General features: G+C 59.1%; 1 protein-coding gene across 1 annotated transcript in view; it reads right to left on the bottom strand.

The window, feature by feature from the left end:
* The window catches only part of C1QL1 (complement C1q like 1), a 76296-nt gene extending 59369 nt beyond the window's left edge, over positions 1 to 16927 (bottom strand). Inside the window, exon 1 of the mRNA XM_077806476.1 lies at positions 16097 to 16927. Within this exon, the coding sequence (XP_077662602.1) occupies positions 16097 to 16927 (831 nt within the window). The remainder of the gene's footprint in view (positions 1 to 16096) is intronic.
* Between the last annotated feature and the right edge of the window lie 1204 nt (positions 16928 to 18131).

Genomic DNA, 18131 nt, shown 5'->3' with positions numbered 1-18131 from the left:
CGCTGGAGTCTGGATTTGAAGTTTTTTTGTTGTAAGATAGCGACCTTCATGTCTGTAATTGCGTGACCAGAGAGATTGAAGTGTTCTCCGACTGGTTTATGAATGTTATAATTCTTGACATCTGATTTGTGTCCATTTATTCTTTTGCGTAGAGACTGTCCAGTTTGACCAATGTAAATGGCAGAGGGGCATTGCTGGCACATGATGGCATATATCACATTGGTGGATGTGCAGGTGAATGAGCCTCTGATAGTGTGGCTGATGTTATTAGGCCCTGTGATGGTGTCCCCTGAATAGATATGTGGGCACAGTTGGCAACGGGCTTTGTTGCAAGGATAGGTTCCTGGGTTAGTGGTTCAGTTAGATTGCGGTCACAAGTAACATTACTCACACACTTCAGTATTCGCAGGGCTGGGCCTTAGAGGGCAAAATCTGAAAGCAAGTTAAAAGCTGATTGACTTCTCTGTGCTCGTGATCATTGTTCATTTCAATCGGATGATGCCTGAAATGGGAAAACTTGGCCTTGCCAATTCCCACCATTTTCATCACAAGTCTTGTGCTATTTGGTGTTTGTTTCAAAGTTTCTAGCATTTCCTGGTTGCAGGGAAAAACTCAGAAATGTAACCCAGGTGTCCCCTTATGGCTCAGACACCAGCTGGCAACAAACCCCACAGCTTGGGGTGTTGTTTTTTTAATCTCGTGATTTGAAGTCAGTTTCATGGTTTTGGGGGTTCTGCCTCATGATGTCTGAACACTTGGGGTGTGCAACACTGGAAACCAGATTAGGGGGCTTCAATTATTTTTTCTAGTAAGTTTCACTTGTTGGTTCTGATGCACTAGTCCAGTTAGGCTCTGGTTACGTTTGTCTTCAGGATGCTACAGAAGAGTCAAATCCAAAAATATTTTGTATGTTTTGAAATTAAAAGGAATTCACCAAAACACTGCTAGTCACACTACACTCTGTACCCCCGCAAACCTCCCCACTTAAGAAAACCTACATCTCGAGTCTCATTCCCTGCTGCATTCCTCCAGTTTTATGCCAGCGTAACTCCACTGATTTCATAACGCTGGAGTAAGGCCGTGGTGGGTCAGGTACTTTGGCGTGAAATGAAATTGACTGAGCCCCGTTAAGAAAGGGCTCCACACCTAAGACCCATAATTATCTATGAAAGACAAGAACCACCGATTAAACCCTGAAGACTTGGGGATTCAGAGCTGAACACATGAGTAGCTGATTCATTCTGGGATGATTACAGACGCTCAAACATCCAGAATCTATCACTGGGCTCTAAGGCTCGGCTTCGGCCGCCAGCACTGAGAGATGAGACTCCTTCAGCCCCAGTGTCCGGTGAGCAGAACGCCCTCCGCTAGCTGCTGCCCCCGGAGCGAGGTGACTCGGCCGCAGAGTGTTGCTTCCCATGTAATAAAAAGCGGAGCACAGACTATCTGGGGTTGTGCTGACCACAGATTATCGTGTTCAGTGTCCGCCCTGCGAAATTCACTCACAAATCTCCATGTGCACCCTGATCTGTGCACAAGACAATACACACCCAGCCGGCTGCGCACTTCCTGTGCCTTCAGATTCCTGCCGTGAAACTGTCACCGGCTATCCCAAGGAGCCTCCTACAAGATGCGTGCGTGTCACGGCTGCCTGTGTAACATGGTGATCACATGCACCAGCGCCGTTTGCACCTGGGTTTGCTTTGCACGGAGAAAGTGGTGCACGCACAGATGGCCATGTCACTGTGCGATCGGAGGCACCTGTGAGGTCCTGAGTTAAGGGACTGGCCACAGGGTAAGACATTGGATTAGCACATTGATCCTGCTTCTTCTCGGGACCAGTCTCAGTGGGATGAGCAGCTGTCACTCACAGCCAAAAGGGCTGCTGCTTTAGTCCAGTGTTTTTGGAGCTAACAGCGCCAGGTTTGATCCTTGCCTAAGGGTAGGTCTATTCTGCAATAAAACACCCATGGCTGGCCCAGGTCAGCTGACTCTGGCTCAGGCGGAAGGTCTATAAAACCACAGCTTAAACGTTCTGGCTCGGGCTGGGCCCAGGCTCTGATATCCCACGAGGGAGGAGGGTCCCAGAGCCCGGGCTCCAGTCCGAGCCTAAACATCTACACTGCAATTAGCCCTGTGAGCCGGAGTCAGCTGTGTGTGCGTGTGTTTTATTGCAGTGTAGACGTACCATACATGGCTAGGCTGTGATTCATTACATAATGAGTGCTGCAAAACTATCGGCTTTAGAACATCCAACCTGCTCCCAACTCTCTGAGCCCCTAATGCCCGGAATCCCCACTGTGCTCCTCGCGGTTAAACAACAGTCTCCCAAACTGAGCTCAATAACCACACAGCAATGTGTGCTCTATCCGTGTAGTGCCATTCACACGCACAGTATCTCCCAGCGCTTGGCAATAAAGATGAGTCTGAAAGTAAAACTCTGGAGTCCCTGGATCTGGGGTGTTTGGAATCCAGAGCTATCTCTGCACAACAGTCTGGGATCTCTAGCACCCCTAGAGCGCTGGGGTCCCGAATCCCTGGACAGTGGGTTGGATTGCATTTCCTGCTGCATATTCCTGTCTGCTTAATGCTGCAGACGCTCGGGATAGCACAGTCCCAGGGCAGTGCACTAAAATCCACTGCAACACCATAAAAATCATAATGATAACTAAAAAGCGGAAGCTGAATCTCTCTGCCCAGGTATTTCCATAGCCCTCCGCAACGCAGTATGAGAGCGCCTGGGAATACGCACCAACCAGCTATCTCAAGAGGATGGTGTTTTCCTCAAGAGGCAAATTCCCACATGACGGGCAGGGAGGAAGCCCTGCGGTGGGAATGCAGTTTAAATAAGAGACAGATCAGCAACCCCTGAGCTGGGGTTTGTCAGAGGAAATTAAACTTAAATATCAAAGAGCAGGTTTGGTTTGGTTCTGGTTTGGTTTTTTGCATGTTACAAGCTAGAACAATTCACCTGCAGCCTCCTCTGGGCAGGAGCTTTGTGGAACAAAGTGTCACGGTGACATGCCCAGAGAGCCAGAGGATTGGAGGGGCTTGTCCTGTGACAGGCCACCCCCTCGCTCCCAGATGCCATTCTGGGGTCCAAAGGGCCTTGCCTTTCCAGCTCTTACTCCCAGCCACATCCCTTGCCTGTGCATGATGTCACAGACTTCCATGGGGCAGTGTGGGGCAGGGCTGTGGGCACAGGCTGCGGGAAGAGGCCTGCGAGGTCAGATCCTGCAAGGTGCTGGTATCTGCTGGACCCCAAGTGGAGTGTGCTGAGCACTCCGCATGATCAGGTCTCTGATGACGACTCTGGGGGCAGCTGCGGCTCTCCCCAGCGGGCTGAGCGCTAGACCTGGGATGCCCACGCTCCATTTCCTCCCAATTAGTGGAAGGAGGAGGCTCCTCCTGGCTCAGGGTCTCAGCCCCTCAGCCTTCTCCTTGCTACACGTCTGTAACAAGGCAGGAGGGGTGAGTGGCGAGGTGTCCCCAGGCCCTGCCGGACCGTCCTATCAGCCCCACGTGCCTGGTTCAATTAGAAACGTTCCAGCCCAGTCCCCGTAGCCCCGGGTGTGACTATATGATGCAGCAGGGAGGGGGGAGTGTTGACCTGGGAATGTGCCCTGGGGGTGGGAGACCTGAGAGCCTGTCACCTGAGCCAGGAGGGGGAGGGGGAGGTAACACCTCTGCCCAGGAATGTGAAGACAGGCTGCAGGAGGGAGCCTGCGGGGGGGGGGGGGGGGGGGGGGGGGGGGGCGGGGTTAGTTTCAGTTTGGGGCTGGGTGGAGGAACACAGGGAACCCCAGGGCTGGGGTCTAAGCTCCCTGCTCCCCCAGAAGGACTTGACTGAGGGGTCCTGGGTGTACACACAAGCTCTGTTTTGGACTGTGTTCCTGTTGTCCAATAAACCTTCTGTTTTACTGGCTGTCTGAGAGTCTCAGTGAATCCCAGGAAGAGGGGTGCAGGGCCTGGACTCCCCCACACTCCGTGACAACTGGTGGCAGAGGTGGGATGTACTGCACCCCGTGAACGGTGCTTCCTGCAGTAAGTGACTGGGGAACAGTAAAACAAAGGGGGATTGACGGGGACCAGGCGTGCTGAAGAGTCAGAGAGAGACAGTTTCAGGGGGCGGTTAACCCCTGGGAGTGTGTGACCAGAGAGAAGGACTTTTGCAGTAACAGGGTCCCCCGGGGGATTGCAGTGAGCGGTCCCAGGGGCGGAGGAGTCTGCAGCTCGACCCTGGCAAAGAGGTGGTGACCTCAAGAAGGACTGGCACACTAGGGGCTTTTCCTGGAAACCGTGGAAAGCTGCCCGGCCTGCGAGTGGCCAGCAGGGAGATGTACACTAAACGCCTTAAGAGCGACCTGGTGGAGCTGTGCAGGCAGAGGGGGCTGCGCATTGGGAGGTCCACCAAGGAACAGCTGATTGCCCAGTTGGAGGAGAAGGATCGCTTGGATGACCTGATCCCTGTCCCTGAGGGAAGCCGCCCGGTGGACGCAGTGTGGGCCCTGGGGCCTGACCGGGCTGGGAGGGGTCAGACTGCTGCTGAGGACATCCCGAGACCCTTCCTACCTATGCCTGGGGGAGGGGTTGGGGGAAGCCCAGCGAATAGCGAGGGCACCCTGACCCCGGCAGCCAGCAGGGGATCCTCCCGGCGGAGCTCCCCATCTCTGGACCGGATGCGGCTGGAATGGGAGAGGGAGATGAAAATGAGGGAGCTGGAGGATCATGAAAAACAACCTGGGCATGAGCAGGAGGGGAAGGAGAAACAACGTCAACATGAGCAGGAGGAGAAGGAGAAACAACGTCAACATGAGCAGGAGGAGAAAGAGAGGGAACGTCAAGAGAAGGAGAAACAAAGATAGCATGAACTGGAGCTGGCAAGGCTGAGGAGCGGTGGGGCCCCGGCTGCGTAGAGTGAAGGGGGACCCAAGGCTGCAAGGAGCTTTGATAAGTGCTTCCTGGCCCAGCGGAAGGAGGGGGAGGACATAGATAGCTTCCTGACGGCCTTTGAGAATGCCTGCGAGATGCACAGGGTTGACCCTGCTGACAGGCTCCAGTTTCTCACCCCCTTACTGGACCCCAAAGCCGTGGAGGTGTACAGCCAAATGACAGGGGCGGAGGCAGAGGACTGTGAACTGTTCAAACAGGCCCTGCTCTGTGAGTTTGGGCTGACCCCCGAGATGTACCGGAGAAGGTTCTGGAGTCAGCGTAAAACGCCTGAGGTCACCTACCTACAACTGGTCAACCGGATGCAGGGATATGCCCGCAAGTGGACAGCTGGGGCCCAAGCTAAAGAGGACCTGCTTGACCTAATCGTACTGGAGCAACTGTATGAACAGTGCCCTTCCGACCTGAGGCTGTGGTTGGTGGACAAAAAGCTCGAGAACCCCCAGCACGCAGGGCAGCTGGCCGACGAGTTTGTGAACAGTCGGTCAGGGGGCAGTCGGGAGGAGTCCCAAAAGAATAGGCCCCCCCCGATGCAGAGAGAGAGTCACCATGGGGCCTCCCAGCAGGGAAATAGGGAGAACCCCCTCCAAAGGGGAACGCCTGGCGTCGGGCCCCTCCGACCCGCTCGAGGGGACCAACGTGACCTGAGCTGCTATCACTGTGGCCAGAGAGACCACGTACAGACCCAGTGCCCCGGGCTCAGGGACAGACTGAGCAGACCCAACCTACCCAGGGTTAACTGGGTAGGGACCCAGCTGGACGAGGGGCAGACGACCCAGGCAAGGGGGGCTACCAGTTTACCACCTGCGCAGGAGGGAAGAGTACCCCAGGCCAGCTCCGCCAGAGGGCTGGAGACTCTGGACTCAGGGTGCTCGGTTTACAGGGTGGGCGCGGGGCTGTCCCTCCGGAGAGAGTGCCTTGTTCCCCTGGAGGTGGATGGGAGGAAGGTCAATGGATACTGGGATACGGGCGCGGAGGTGACGCTGGCCCGGCCCGAGGTGGTGGCTCCAGATCGGGTGGTGCCCAACACCTACCTGACCCTGATGGGGGTGGGCGGGACCCCATTTAAGGTGCCTGTTGCAAGGGTACACCTGAAATGGGGGGCCAAGGGGACCCCAACAATGTGGGGGTACACCACCATTTGCCCACTGAAGTTTTGATGGGTGGAGACCTAGAGGACTGGCCAAGCAAGCCCCAGACCACCCTGGTTGTGACCCGTAGCCAGAGCTGGCGAGGGGCACTGCACCCTGACCTCGGGGAGGGTACCACACCGGAGGCGCAGGACCCTACCCTGGTGGGGAGGGAGCGCCGAGGGGCACGGCTCAGAGAGGCTGCGGCCTCAGACCCGGCCAATGAGAGGGAACCGGTCCCCATCCCTTCCCCAGCTGCTGAGTTCCAGGCCGAGTAGAGGAAAGATCCCTCCTTGCGGAAGCTCAGGGACCTGGCCGACCTCAGTGTGGGACGGACCATGAGGAGAGGCTGCCAGGAGAGGTTCCTGTGGGAGAAGGGGTTCCTGTACCGAGAATGGGCTCCCCCAGGGGAAGTAGAGTCCTGTGGGATCAGGAGGCGGCTGGTGGTCCCCCAGAAGTATCGCCGCAAGCTCCTGTACCTGGCCCATGACATCCCCCTCTCAGGGAACCAGGGAATCCGGCGCACCCGGCAGAAGTTGCTACAGAACTTTTACTGGCCCGGGGTCTTTACCACGGTCCGGCAGTATTGCCGATCCTGTGACCCCTGTCAGAGGGTGGGGAAGGTCCGGGACAAGGGGAAAGCGGCTTTGAGACCTTTGCCCATCATAGGGAGTCTTTCCAGAAGGTGGCCATGGACATCATGGGGCCTCTCAGCAAGACGACCCAGTCGGGGAAGAAATACATTCTGGTGGTGGTAGATTTTGCCACCCGCTACCCCGAGGCAGTGCCCTTATCTTCCATTGAAGCAGACACCGTGGCGGATGTGCTCCTGACCATTTTCAGCTGAGTGGGGTTCCCCAAGGAAGTCTTGACAGATCAAGGGTCCAACTTCATGTCGGCCCTGCTCTGGTGCTTGTGGGAGAAATGTGGGGTCCGGCACGACTGGGCCTCAGCTTATCACCCCCAGTCCAATGGGCTGGTGGAGAGGTTTAACGGGACGCTAAAGATGATGCTGAAAACCTTTATGAACCAGCACCCGCAGGATTGGGACAAATACTTACCTCACCTGCTGTTCGCGTGCAGGCAGGTGCCCCAGGAGTCTACCGGATTTTCGCCTTTCGAACTGTTATATGGAAGGAGGGTGAGGGGCCCCCTGGACCTGATGAGAGACGAGTGGGAGGGGAAGGCCACTCCCGATGGAGAGTCAGTGGTGGAGTATGTCCTGATCTTCCGAGAGAGACTGGCTGAACTCATGGGCCTGGCCAGGGAGAATCTGGCCAGAGCCCAGAAGAAGCAGAAGGTCTGGTATGACCGCACGGCGCGGGCCCGTGCCTACGCCACCAGGGATCAGGTGATGGTTCTCATCCCCGTGAGAAAGAACAAACTACAGGCCGCCTGGGAGGGCCCTTTCAAGGTCGTCAAGCAGCTAAACGAGGTAAACTCTGTGGTGGAGCTGTCGAACCGGGCGCACCACCGCCGTGTGTACCATGTGAATATGATGAAGCCATATTATGCCAGGGGGAATGTGGTGTTGGCCGTGTGTGGACAGTGGGAGGAGCAGGGAGATGACCCTTTAGTAGATCTATTCCCTGGGACCAGAGCTGGTTCCCCCCTGGAAACAATTCTCCTCTCGGATCAGCTAACCCCTGCCCAGCAAGCTGAGGTCAGGGGGGTGCTGCATCCATACCGACAGCTGTTTTCCAACCAGCCTGGACGCACTAATCTGACTGTCCACCGGGTGCAGACAGGGTCGCACCCGCCGATAAGATGCTCCCCCTTCCGAGTCACAGGGAAAACTGCTCAGGACCTGGAAAGAGAGGTCCGGGACATGCTGGCTTTGGGGGTGATCCAGCCATCGGCCAGCCCTTGGGCCTCGCCGGTGGTGCTGGTCTCCAAAAAGGATGGGTCTCTCCATTTCTGTGTGGACTATCGGAAGCTCAATGCCATCACTGTATCTGATGCCTACCCCATGCCCAGGCCAGACGAGCTCCTAGACAAGCTGGGAGGAGCTTGGTACCTTACCACCATGGACCTTACAAAGGGCTACTGGCAAGTGCCGCTGGATGCAGATGCCCGGCTGAAATCAGCCTTTATCACCCCTCTGGGGCTCTATGAGTTCCTGACCCTGCCTTTCGGCCTCAAGGGAGCGCCGGCCACCTTCCAGCGCCTGGTGCACCAGCTACTGAGGGGGATGGAGAGTTTTGCTGTGGCGTATATTGATGACATCTGTGTCTTTAGCCAGATCTGGGAGGACCACGTGTCCCAGGTTAGACAAGTGCTGGACTGACTCCAGGGGGCTGGGCTGCCTGTAAAAGCGGAGAAGTTCAAGGTGGGGATGGCTGAAGTATCTTACCTGGGCCATCGGGTGGGGAGCGGCTGCCTAAAGCCGGAATCAGCCAAGGTGGAGGTGATCAGAGACTGGCCTGCTCCGCACACCAAAAAGCAAGTCCAAGCCTTTATTGGGATGGCAGGATACTACCGAAGATTTGTGCCCCACTTTAGCGCCATAGTCACCCCCATCACTGAGCTATGCAAGAAGAGGAAGCCAGACAAGGTGGTCTGGACCGAGCAGTGCCAGGAGGCTTTCCGGGTGCTGAAGGAGGCTCTGATCAGTGGCCCAGTTCTGGCAAACCCAGACTTTGACAAGCCCTTTGTGGTGTTCACCGATGCCTCAGACACGGGACTGGGGGCCGTGTTAATGCAGGAGGATGAAAAGGGGGAGAGACACCCCATCGTGTACCTGAGCAAGAAGTTGCTACCCCAGGAGCAACACTACGCGGCCATCCAGAAGGAGTGCCTGGCCATGGTGTGGGCCCTCAAGAAACTAGAGCCCTATCTCTTCGGGGCGACACTTCACCGTCTACACCGACCACTCTCCCCGGACCTGGCTGCACCAGATGAAAGGAGCCAACGCCAAACTCCTGAGATGGAGCCTGCTCCTGCAGGATTACGACATGGACGTGGTCCACGTGAAGGGAAGGGCCAACCTGATAGCGGATGCGCTGTCCCGGAGAGGGGGCCCCGAACTTCCCCAGGTCACTGGTCACAGTGACCCCACTCAGTTCAGTCTCGAAGGGGGGAGAGATGTGAGGATGTGAAGCAGCAGGGAGCGGGGAGTGTTGACCTGGGAATGTGCCCTGGGGATGGGAGACCTGAGAGCCTGTCACCTGAGCCAGGAGGGGGAGGGGGAGGTAACACCTCTGCCCAGGAATGTGAAGACAGGCTGCAGGAGGGAGCCTGCTGGGGGGTGGGGGTTAGTTTCAGGTTGGGGCTGGGTGGAGGAACACAGGGAACCCCAGGGCTGGGGTCTAATCTCCCTGCTCCCCCAGAAGGACTTGACTGAGGGGTCCTGGGTGTACCCACAAGCTCTGTTTTGGACTGTGTTCCTGTTGTCCAATAAACCTTCTGTTTTACTGGCTGTCTGAGAGTCTCAGTGAATCCCAGGAAGAGGGGTGCAGGGCCTGGACTCCCCCACACTCCGTGACACCGGGCCCCCCACTCAGTGTTTTCAGCAGGACGGAGAGGAGCTGCTCAGGCTGCGTGAGCAGCGCTGGGGTCTGCTGGGGTCTCTCTGCATTCGTATCTGCCCCTTCATCCCTCTCGCCACCAAAGATCCCAGCCCCTTTGCGTCCAGGCCAAATGCCACCGGGGATCATTACACTGGGTCTCCCTAGCTGCCCCCACAGCCAGGGTGCTGGGACAATGTGTAGAGTGGGGGCCTGAGAGCCATTGAACCAAACTGTAAACGCTGCATGTGATGGAAACCACTTCAAGCCCCCAGCACCCCTCGTTCCAGCACCTCTGCCTGCAGCATGACACTGTCCTGAGCGTCTGCACCTTCACCACCTGCCCGGGGCTTTTTAAAGGGGTTTCACCGATTGTCACCCTTATCCAACATGGCCGCCATCTCCCATGACTGTCACAAGGGCTGAAGCCACAAGCTGCCCAAAGGGAAGAGCTAGGAAGGGGGCAGGGGAATGTGGAGGTGCCTGCAATGGGGCTGCGGGGGCAGCATGGAGGGCACAGTGGTAGGGAGCAGGAAACTCTGAGGGGGCAGAGAAATGTGGGGGGCAGGAGGAAGACTGAGGGGGCAGAGGAATGTGGGGGGCAGGAGGAAGACTGAGGGGGCAGAGGAATGTGGGGGGCAGGATGCAGGCTGAGGGGGCAGGGGAATGCGGAGGGCTGAAGTCCCCATGAATTTTAGCGCGTGTTTATAATGGGGTGTTGCCTGTGTGCTTTGCTGAGTCGGGACTATAATGCATAACCGGGAGCCCCAGCTTATGGGCTTGATCCTGCACTCTCCTAGTCAATGGGGGGAGGGTTCCACCTGCATGGAGCAACATCAGCCCCGAGGGCTCAACATGAGGCTTTTGCAAAGAAGGGACCAAGCCAAAAACAATGTGGATCAGCCTCTGGGTTTAGCCGCTGAGCCCAGCCCAGCCCATTGGGTGGCTGGGGGGAGCTCTGGGACTCTGGGTGCTCAAGTGCTGAGCCAAGCACCCAAACACAGGGCTGGGCCAATCACTGTGGTGAGAAGCAGGCTGCTCAGCGGTGTCTCAGGGCCACAGACAGCCTGGCTCAGAAACGTGCCAGGAATATCTCCAGCTGCCTTCCCCCTCTGCAAAGTGCAAGGTGGGCAGAATCCGGCCTGCTAGAGCCACAGGAAATCAATGGCTCCACAGCCCCCCGGCCCCCTCCTTCCCCAGGATCAGGCGATTTACAATGGATTCCAAACATGTCATCAGTAATTAGTAGCACTTTGCTCCAAAAGAACTTTCTTTCTTTCTAATGTGGGCTCGTGTCCAACAGATGCTATCACAGGGAATCCAGGGGAATGATTTGGGTAATTAGGAGTGTCACAGTGAGGTTCCCATTGCAACAGAGAGCTCTCCCTTGGAGAGAGAAGTCCTCGCCCACCCACCCTGGGTAAGAATTCCCGCTCTCCCTCGGCCCCCGCAGCTGAGCACATCACAGACAGTCCCAAGTCTGGCCACACAACACAGGGGGAGGCAGATCAGTGGGAAAACCCAATTTCACAGGGGGGGTGCTGAGAGGTTAAAGAACTTGCCCAAGGTCAGAAAACAAGTGGGAATAGGATCCAAGAGTCCTTATTCCCCACTGCAACCACTGGTGGTGATCACTGGAACCCCGGAGTCCTGACACCCAGGCCACGCCCTTGACCACTGGACTGCCCTGCCCGCTGCTCTGAGACCTGGGTATTACAGTTCAAAAGGAATGCAGCCAAGTAGACAAATCATGAGCCCACCTAGGTATGGGAATAAAACCCAGGAGTCCTGACTCCCTCTCCCCTTCTCACTCATTCTCTCACACACCATTATAATTGGGGCTGGAGTGGGAGGGGGGATCCCATTCTGGATATATGGCGCTAGGGGCCTCCAACACTGACCCCCAACTTCTGTTCCCATTTAGGAGATTTTGCCTCTTTTTAGATAGGAAAACTAATTACTGCGAATTTTTCTTTGAAAGTGTCTTAGTCACATTTTCCATTCAAGTGCTCGTCCCAGTGATCGTTTAGCCAGCACTGTTCACCCCCAGAGCACTTGCCGCCCCTGTGAGTTGTCTTGGATAAGTACGGTAACAGCTAGATTGGGTTCGCAATTAGTAAGCGGGGCCTGGAGACTGGCATGTCCCAACCCCCGTTATCAACAGCTACAAGGCGATTGTGCTGGATTGCAGAGACACACAAATGGATTTTATTTACTCTGTTCATCTGTGAGTGCCTGGCCTTGCAAGTACAACCACCAAGCTCGGCCCCACTTCAGGAGCAGAGATGGATCTGCACATTTCACTTTAAGCACGTGCTGAACCCCATGACTCCCCTGGGCCATACGCATGTACCTTGCTGCTGTCCTGCTTCCAGCCAGAGCACTCGGGGTCGTCCCGCACCCAGCAGCCAGCCTCACCCTGCGGGGCCGGGAAGTTCTAGCAGCTAGAAGGGGCTTCCCTCAAGTAAACCAGTGTCAGCAGGATCCAGCCCTCCACCATTTCGAGACCTCTGCAGCTGGTTACGTGAGTGCAGGAAACAACAAGAGTTCAGGAGCCGGATCCAAAGCTCCCTGCAGTCAGTCAAGAGCCTCCTGCGTGTTCAGCGGCCTGTGGATCAGGCTCTAACTGAGCGGGAGAGAGAGGTCTGGGGCCAGGTGCAGGGCTGACTCTGGCCTTCATCCCGTGCCCCCGGAGTTCAGGGGAGTTTTCCCATTGATTTCAATGGGAGCCACCGAGGGCCCATAGGGAGCAGAAGTTAATCCTGAGGGAGGAAATGTGTAACTACCGACAAGGGCTGGGATCTTCCAGCAAAGTTGAAGGGAGTTCAGTGCCTGAAGCCCCTGGGATGTTGACGCCTGTCTCTGGTCGGCCTTTCTGAAACCCCCACCCTGTAGCTTTATGGATGATCCTGCAGTCCCGACTGCATCCTGACACATCGGCTAACAGCGGACGCAGCCGAGAGGGGCACATCAGGGATGTGTAAGAACAATAAAACTTTGAATAGGAAAAAAGCCATTTCTATTACTCCCAACTTATTATTATTATTATTCACATAATGCAGCAACCCCACAAGTAGACGTCTCTCATTTAACGATTTCCATATTCCCACTCTGCCCCAGGACCCCGGCTGCCCAATTGCAGTGCTGAAGTCAGTGCTGGCTAGCTGTGCTTTTAACAGGGGGAATTTTCCAGTAAGAACGTGGGTGAAAACACAGGTAACATTGGCCAGATCCTGTCCCCACTGCAGTCAGCGGCCAACCTTGCCCGAGCTGATGGGGGTAGGAATACAACGGCACCTGAGCCTGCTAAGCACAGTGGCTCCAAACCACCCAAGCAGATGATTAACGTTAATTACATGACTCAAGGCATTGGCTTCAACAGGACGACTCACATGCTTCCAGTTAGGCACCTGCTAAGTGCCTTGGTGGGCTGAGGCCAGCATGCTCAGCACCTTGCACATCTGAGCCCAGACACGGGAACCCAAGTTTGGGCCGAGCATCGCTGTGTTCTGCTAACAGAGGAAAAGTATCTGACAAGAGGGGCTGTCTGAAGGGAGCACAGGGAGGGACCATGGCCCAGTGAACAGGGCAGTAAGTGCTGAGGTCTCATCCTGGCTCTGAGTGCTCAATGACCTTGTCAAGTGACTGCCCTCTCTCTGCCTCTGTTTCCCTTCTTGTCCTGTGTCTGTCTTATCCATTCAGACTGTGAGTTCCTTGGAGTGGGGGGGTGCAGGGCACACAGGGTCAGGCCCACATTTAGCAAATGATAATGGGAACTACAGGGAAAAGACTAGAGGAGAAAGCCTGCTCCCTGGATGGAAGTTGGTCGACATGTAAAGCCCCAGGGCACGTCGCAAAGGGGAGGGTGTGACTCTCAGATTTCCCTCTCCTACAAATGAATCACTGAGACTCATCCTTAATGATGGTGGCACGACTGCTCCACTACAATAGCGGGTGACACCGACGAAAATTAAGCTCAGGTGACATTTAAGGTGTGACAGGAAAGTCATTATTAAAGCTGATGATCTGTGCATTAAATCACAGACAGTTTTCTTTGGAAGGGAGGGATTCTAGTGACGGTGGAGAGGAAGGTAGATTTCAGTGCACAAAATAGCCTTTGACATTTCTATGAGGTCTGCAGGGCATTCTAAGTGGAATCTCAAGGAGCCTGACAAATTGGGGACACCACCAGTGTGCGGCCACCTCTGGGGTGGAGCGTGGCAGCTTGGCAGAACACCGATAGTGGCTGAGAGCAGAGGACATTTTGCCAGGTGCTGGAGTAAACCCCTGTGAAGAATATTTCAGTGTTAGGGTGGCAGGAGGGAATGAATAAGCCTTAACGTTGTGAAGGGAATTTAGCCCTGGTAAAAGGTGCTGGATTGGCAGCCGTGGAGACTGATAAAATCTGTGTATGCACAGAGCTGGTGCCTCATAGGCTGGCACACACTGCCCCTGCTGATGGGATGCTGCCCATGAGATAAGGAGGGACCATTCTGATCATCCAGGCTGATGTCTGAGTAACACAGGCCGGAGACCCTCACCCAGGCCTTCCTGCACCCAGCCCACAACCCCTGTCTGGATTTAAGTTCCACTTTCCATGGTCCCGCCGGTCCTTTGGCCTCCTGGGACAGCAAATCCAGGAGTCAATACAACAATCTATAATGTAGCAGCAAGAAGAAGAAATAACCTTTTGTGCCTTTTCCTCCTTGGCTGCCAAGCTCTTGCCAATGCAGGGTTCTATTACTCCCATTGTACAGATGGGGATGTGTAGGCTGTAATTGCCCAGTGCCTCTGCTGGTTTACAGAAGGCAGTGGGCTCCAGTGGCTAGTGCACTGATAGCCGGCAGGTGAGCTTGGTTCTAGTCCCAGCTCTGGCAGTGTGACCTTGGGCAAATGGCCGTGCCTGTTTCTCATCCTATCCTTTGTCTCTTTAGGTGGGGCAGGGTCTGTCTCTCACTCTGTCCGCAGCGCCTCTACCATGGGGCGCGATCTCAGCTGGGACCCGGGGGTGCTACCGTCAGGTGAATGAATAAATATTCTAACAAAGGAGGCCAGACCAGAGGATCCCGGCCTTCCCCTCTGGTCTGAGCAGCGCTGGCTCTGTACATCAGCGGGCAGCTGTGGTTTGGGTGAAGTGAACATCCCTCTGCCAGGAGCTACCGGAGACCCACCAAACTCATCGCACCCCACAGGTGAGCCTTGTGAAAGGCAGCTGCTCATGCGCAATGGCCAATTGAATAAGCAGTGGGGTGCAACCGTTCGCTGTAAAAAGGCCCCAGATCCCGCAGCCCCTCTGTCCCTGGCAATTTCCCTGGGGTGGGAGGCGGGAGGGCCCCAGCACAGGGTGTGTCCGAGCTGGTGAACTTCCAAGCGCCCGCTGCGCCCCGGGGCGCGGAGCCAGGCTCGGGGCAGCCAGCCCGGGAGAGGCTTGCGGGAGGGAAGCGGAGCTCAAGTTTCTCTCCTCGCACCTGAGGCCTCAGCCGGGACGATGGCCGCAGCCCTTCCTCCGAGACCGGACCCAGGCAGGGAGCTCGGGATCCGCCCACCCAGGGGGACAGACAGCGGGACCAGACAGACAATCAGACACCGCGCGGCCCCGAGGCAGGCGCAAGGCGGGTCCCGCACGCACCAGATCGGCTGGCCGCTTTGTCCAGCGGCCGTCGGGCAGGAGCCCTCGGGTGGTGCCCGCAGTCAGCCGCCCCGGGGGCTGGGAGCGGGGCCAGGGCTCCCTTCGCGGACTCTTCCCCTCCAAACAACGCCCCAGCATCCCGCATGCACCCGCACCCCCAGGGGCGAAGGGGCCGGGCTGGGGGGGGGCGAACCCAGGGAGAGACCAGCTGGCCGAAGGGCCTTGCCGCTCTCTGAAACCCACCGACTGTGAGAGCCTGGCCAAGCCCAGACTGTCTTTCCTCCCCAGCCAGGAGACGTGAGGGACCCCCAGCCCCGAGACCCTACTGCAGCCCCAAGACCCCTTCCCCCCCACACCAGCCCCAGGACCGCCGCCCTGAGACCCCACTGCAGCCCTGGGACCCCTTCCCCCCCCACGCACCGGCCCCACACCTCCCCGAGACTCCACTGCAGCCCCAGGACCCCCGCCCCGAGACCCCTTCCCCCCCCATACCAGCCCCGGGACCCCCGCCCCGAGACCCCACTGCAGCCCCGGGACCCCCGCCCAGAGACCCCCTCCCTCCCCCCCCCATACCAACCCCCGGACCCTTCTCGCCCCGCTCTTCGAACAGAAACTTTGTTGGGGGGTGGGGCGGAAGACTCGGTCTAAAAATAAATTCTCCAGCGCAACTTCCAGCTGCCTGGCCTGGGCTCGGCCCCAGCTCAGCCATGGGAGCCCGGAGACCCGCAAGCCACGCGGCCCTCCCAGGCAGGAGCCGGACCCACCGCTCGGGGCGCTGGGCTGCCCCTGCCCCGTGGCCCTCGCCGAGGGAGGGGGGTGGGGGCCCCCGCCCCTGCCCCCGCCCCGCCCCGCCCCGGGGGGCCGCGGCGCCCCGCACCCACCTGCCCGTTCTTGCACAGATCCGCCCACATGCTGGTGCCGTCCCCGCCGCGCATCAGCACGTGGTAGGTGAAGAAGTAGGTGCCCGGGACGCTGCACGTGAACTTGCCCGTGGCCGCCTCGTAGCTGTTGCCCAGGTTGGTCACCACGTCGTCGAACTTGAGGATCTCGTAGCCCTCGTGCGGGTTCTTGAGCCCGGCGTAGAAGGCCACCCGGGGCGCGGTGCTGTACGTGGCCGTGCTGAAGGCGCCGCTGCCCCCCGCCGGCCCGGGCGGCCCGGGCGGCCCCGGCTGGCCGCGCTCGCCCTGCGCCCCGGGCGGGCCCATGGCCCCCGGCGGGCCCGGCTCCCCCGCCTTGCCCGGCCGGCCCGGCTTGCCCTGCGGCCCCTGCACCAGCGTGGAGGGCGGCGGGGGCCCGCCGGGGGGCTCGGGCTCCGGGCGGGCGCTGGCGGCGGCGGTGGCGGCCGCCCGGCCCAGGTAGGGGTCGCAGACCATGCGGCAGGTGCCCAGCATCTCGTAGCGCCCGCCCGCGCCCGCCGAGCTCACCAGCGCCGGGATGAGGATCACCAGCGCCAGCAGCATCACCACGCCGAGCGCGGCGGCCAGCAAAGTTTTCCTCCCCGCGCTCAGCCGCGGCCGCCCCGGCGGGGGAATGGTGCCCGGTGGCGGGGCCGCCGGGCGGGACAGCGGCCCGGGGGGTCCCCTGGGCGGGTGACCGCGGCGCGGTGCCCCCAGCCCGGGACGGGAAAGGAGCAAAGGCGGAGCGGCCGGCTGCTCGTCTCCTCCCGCCGCCTGTCTGCTGGCTGGAGCTGCGGGAGGCTGGTCCCTGCCCATCGATCCCCCCCGCCGGAGCGCAGCGGGGCTGGGCGCCCGGCTCCGGCGAAGAGCGGCGGGGCGGGCGGGGGCGCGGGGCAAGGAACGGCTGGCCGCGGGGCGGCGGATTGGTCGCGCCCCTGCTTGGAGCGCTTCGATTTTCGCCACCAGCGGTTCCTGCCGACACCTGCGGGGGGGGCAGAGCGGGATGGCCGGCCCTGCCCCGCCCCCCGCCCCCCGGCTGGAAAGTTGGTCGGGGAGAAGTCGCCTTCGCCGCTTTGTGAGCTGCTCTGGGTCTGTCCAGGGAGCTCCGGGTGTCCCTAGGACTCGGGGGTCCGGCTCTCCTGGGGGCCGCTGTCTCCCTAGGGGGGGGGGTCCGGGTCTCCTGGGGGCCGCTGTCTCCCTAGGGGGGGGGTCCGGGTCTCCTGGGGGCCGCTGTCTCCCGGGGGGGGTCCGGGTCTCCTGGGGGCTGCTGTCTCCCTGGGGTGGGGTCCGGATCTTCTGGGGGCTGCTGTCTCCCTGGGGTGGGGTCCGGATCTTCTGGGGGCCGCTGTCTCCCTGGGGGGGGTCCGGGTCTCCTGGGGGCCGCTGTCTCCCTGGGGGGGGGGTCCGGGTCTCCTGGGGGCCGCTGTCTCCCTGGGGGGGGGGTCCGGGTCTCCTGGGGGCCGCTGTCTCCCTGGGGGCCCTGTCTCCCGGGGCGGGGGGGGTCTGCCGCTGGTTACAAACAACAGCGAAGGACCGTTCCCGTGGGTTTCTCTGGCTTTTCGCTCTCCTGGGAGCCCAGCGGAAGAATGAGTCGCGGGTTCAGCTCCCGGCGTTCGGGTCCCACGGCTCAGCTGAGCTCGACCGGACAGGGCCGCCGACCCCCGGGGAAGTCGCCAGGCAGCCCCGCTGGCAGGAGGCAGGCGGCCGAGCGGGTCACACTTAGCGGGGTTCCCTGACCATGGCCCTCCCCCCTCCGCTCCTCGGGCTGGGGTGCCTCACTTCTGAGGGGGGGAGTGAGAGACTTTCGGGGGGGGGACCCACCGCTCATTATTCCTAGTGCAGGACAGGATCCTGCAGGCCCGGCCTCACTGGTGCCTCAGTTTCTTTCTCCCCAAACCTGGCTGTCAACTCCAGCCCCCGCCCGTTTCTAGAGTGTTTGTCGCTCGGGCTGGAGCCTGTCGGGCACTGGGGGGCGGCGGGGGCAGGCTGCCGGGGTCGCTGCTCCGCCCGGCCCGGCCCG

This window comes from Eretmochelys imbricata, chromosome 27, assembly GCF_965152235.1.
Source record: "Eretmochelys imbricata isolate rEreImb1 chromosome 27, rEreImb1.hap1, whole genome shotgun sequence".
NCBI classification, from domain to species: Eukaryota; Metazoa; Chordata; order Testudines; family Cheloniidae; genus Eretmochelys; species Eretmochelys imbricata.
Note: the sequence above shows the minus strand (reverse complement) of the source record. Positions and strands in the feature narration are given on the sequence as shown.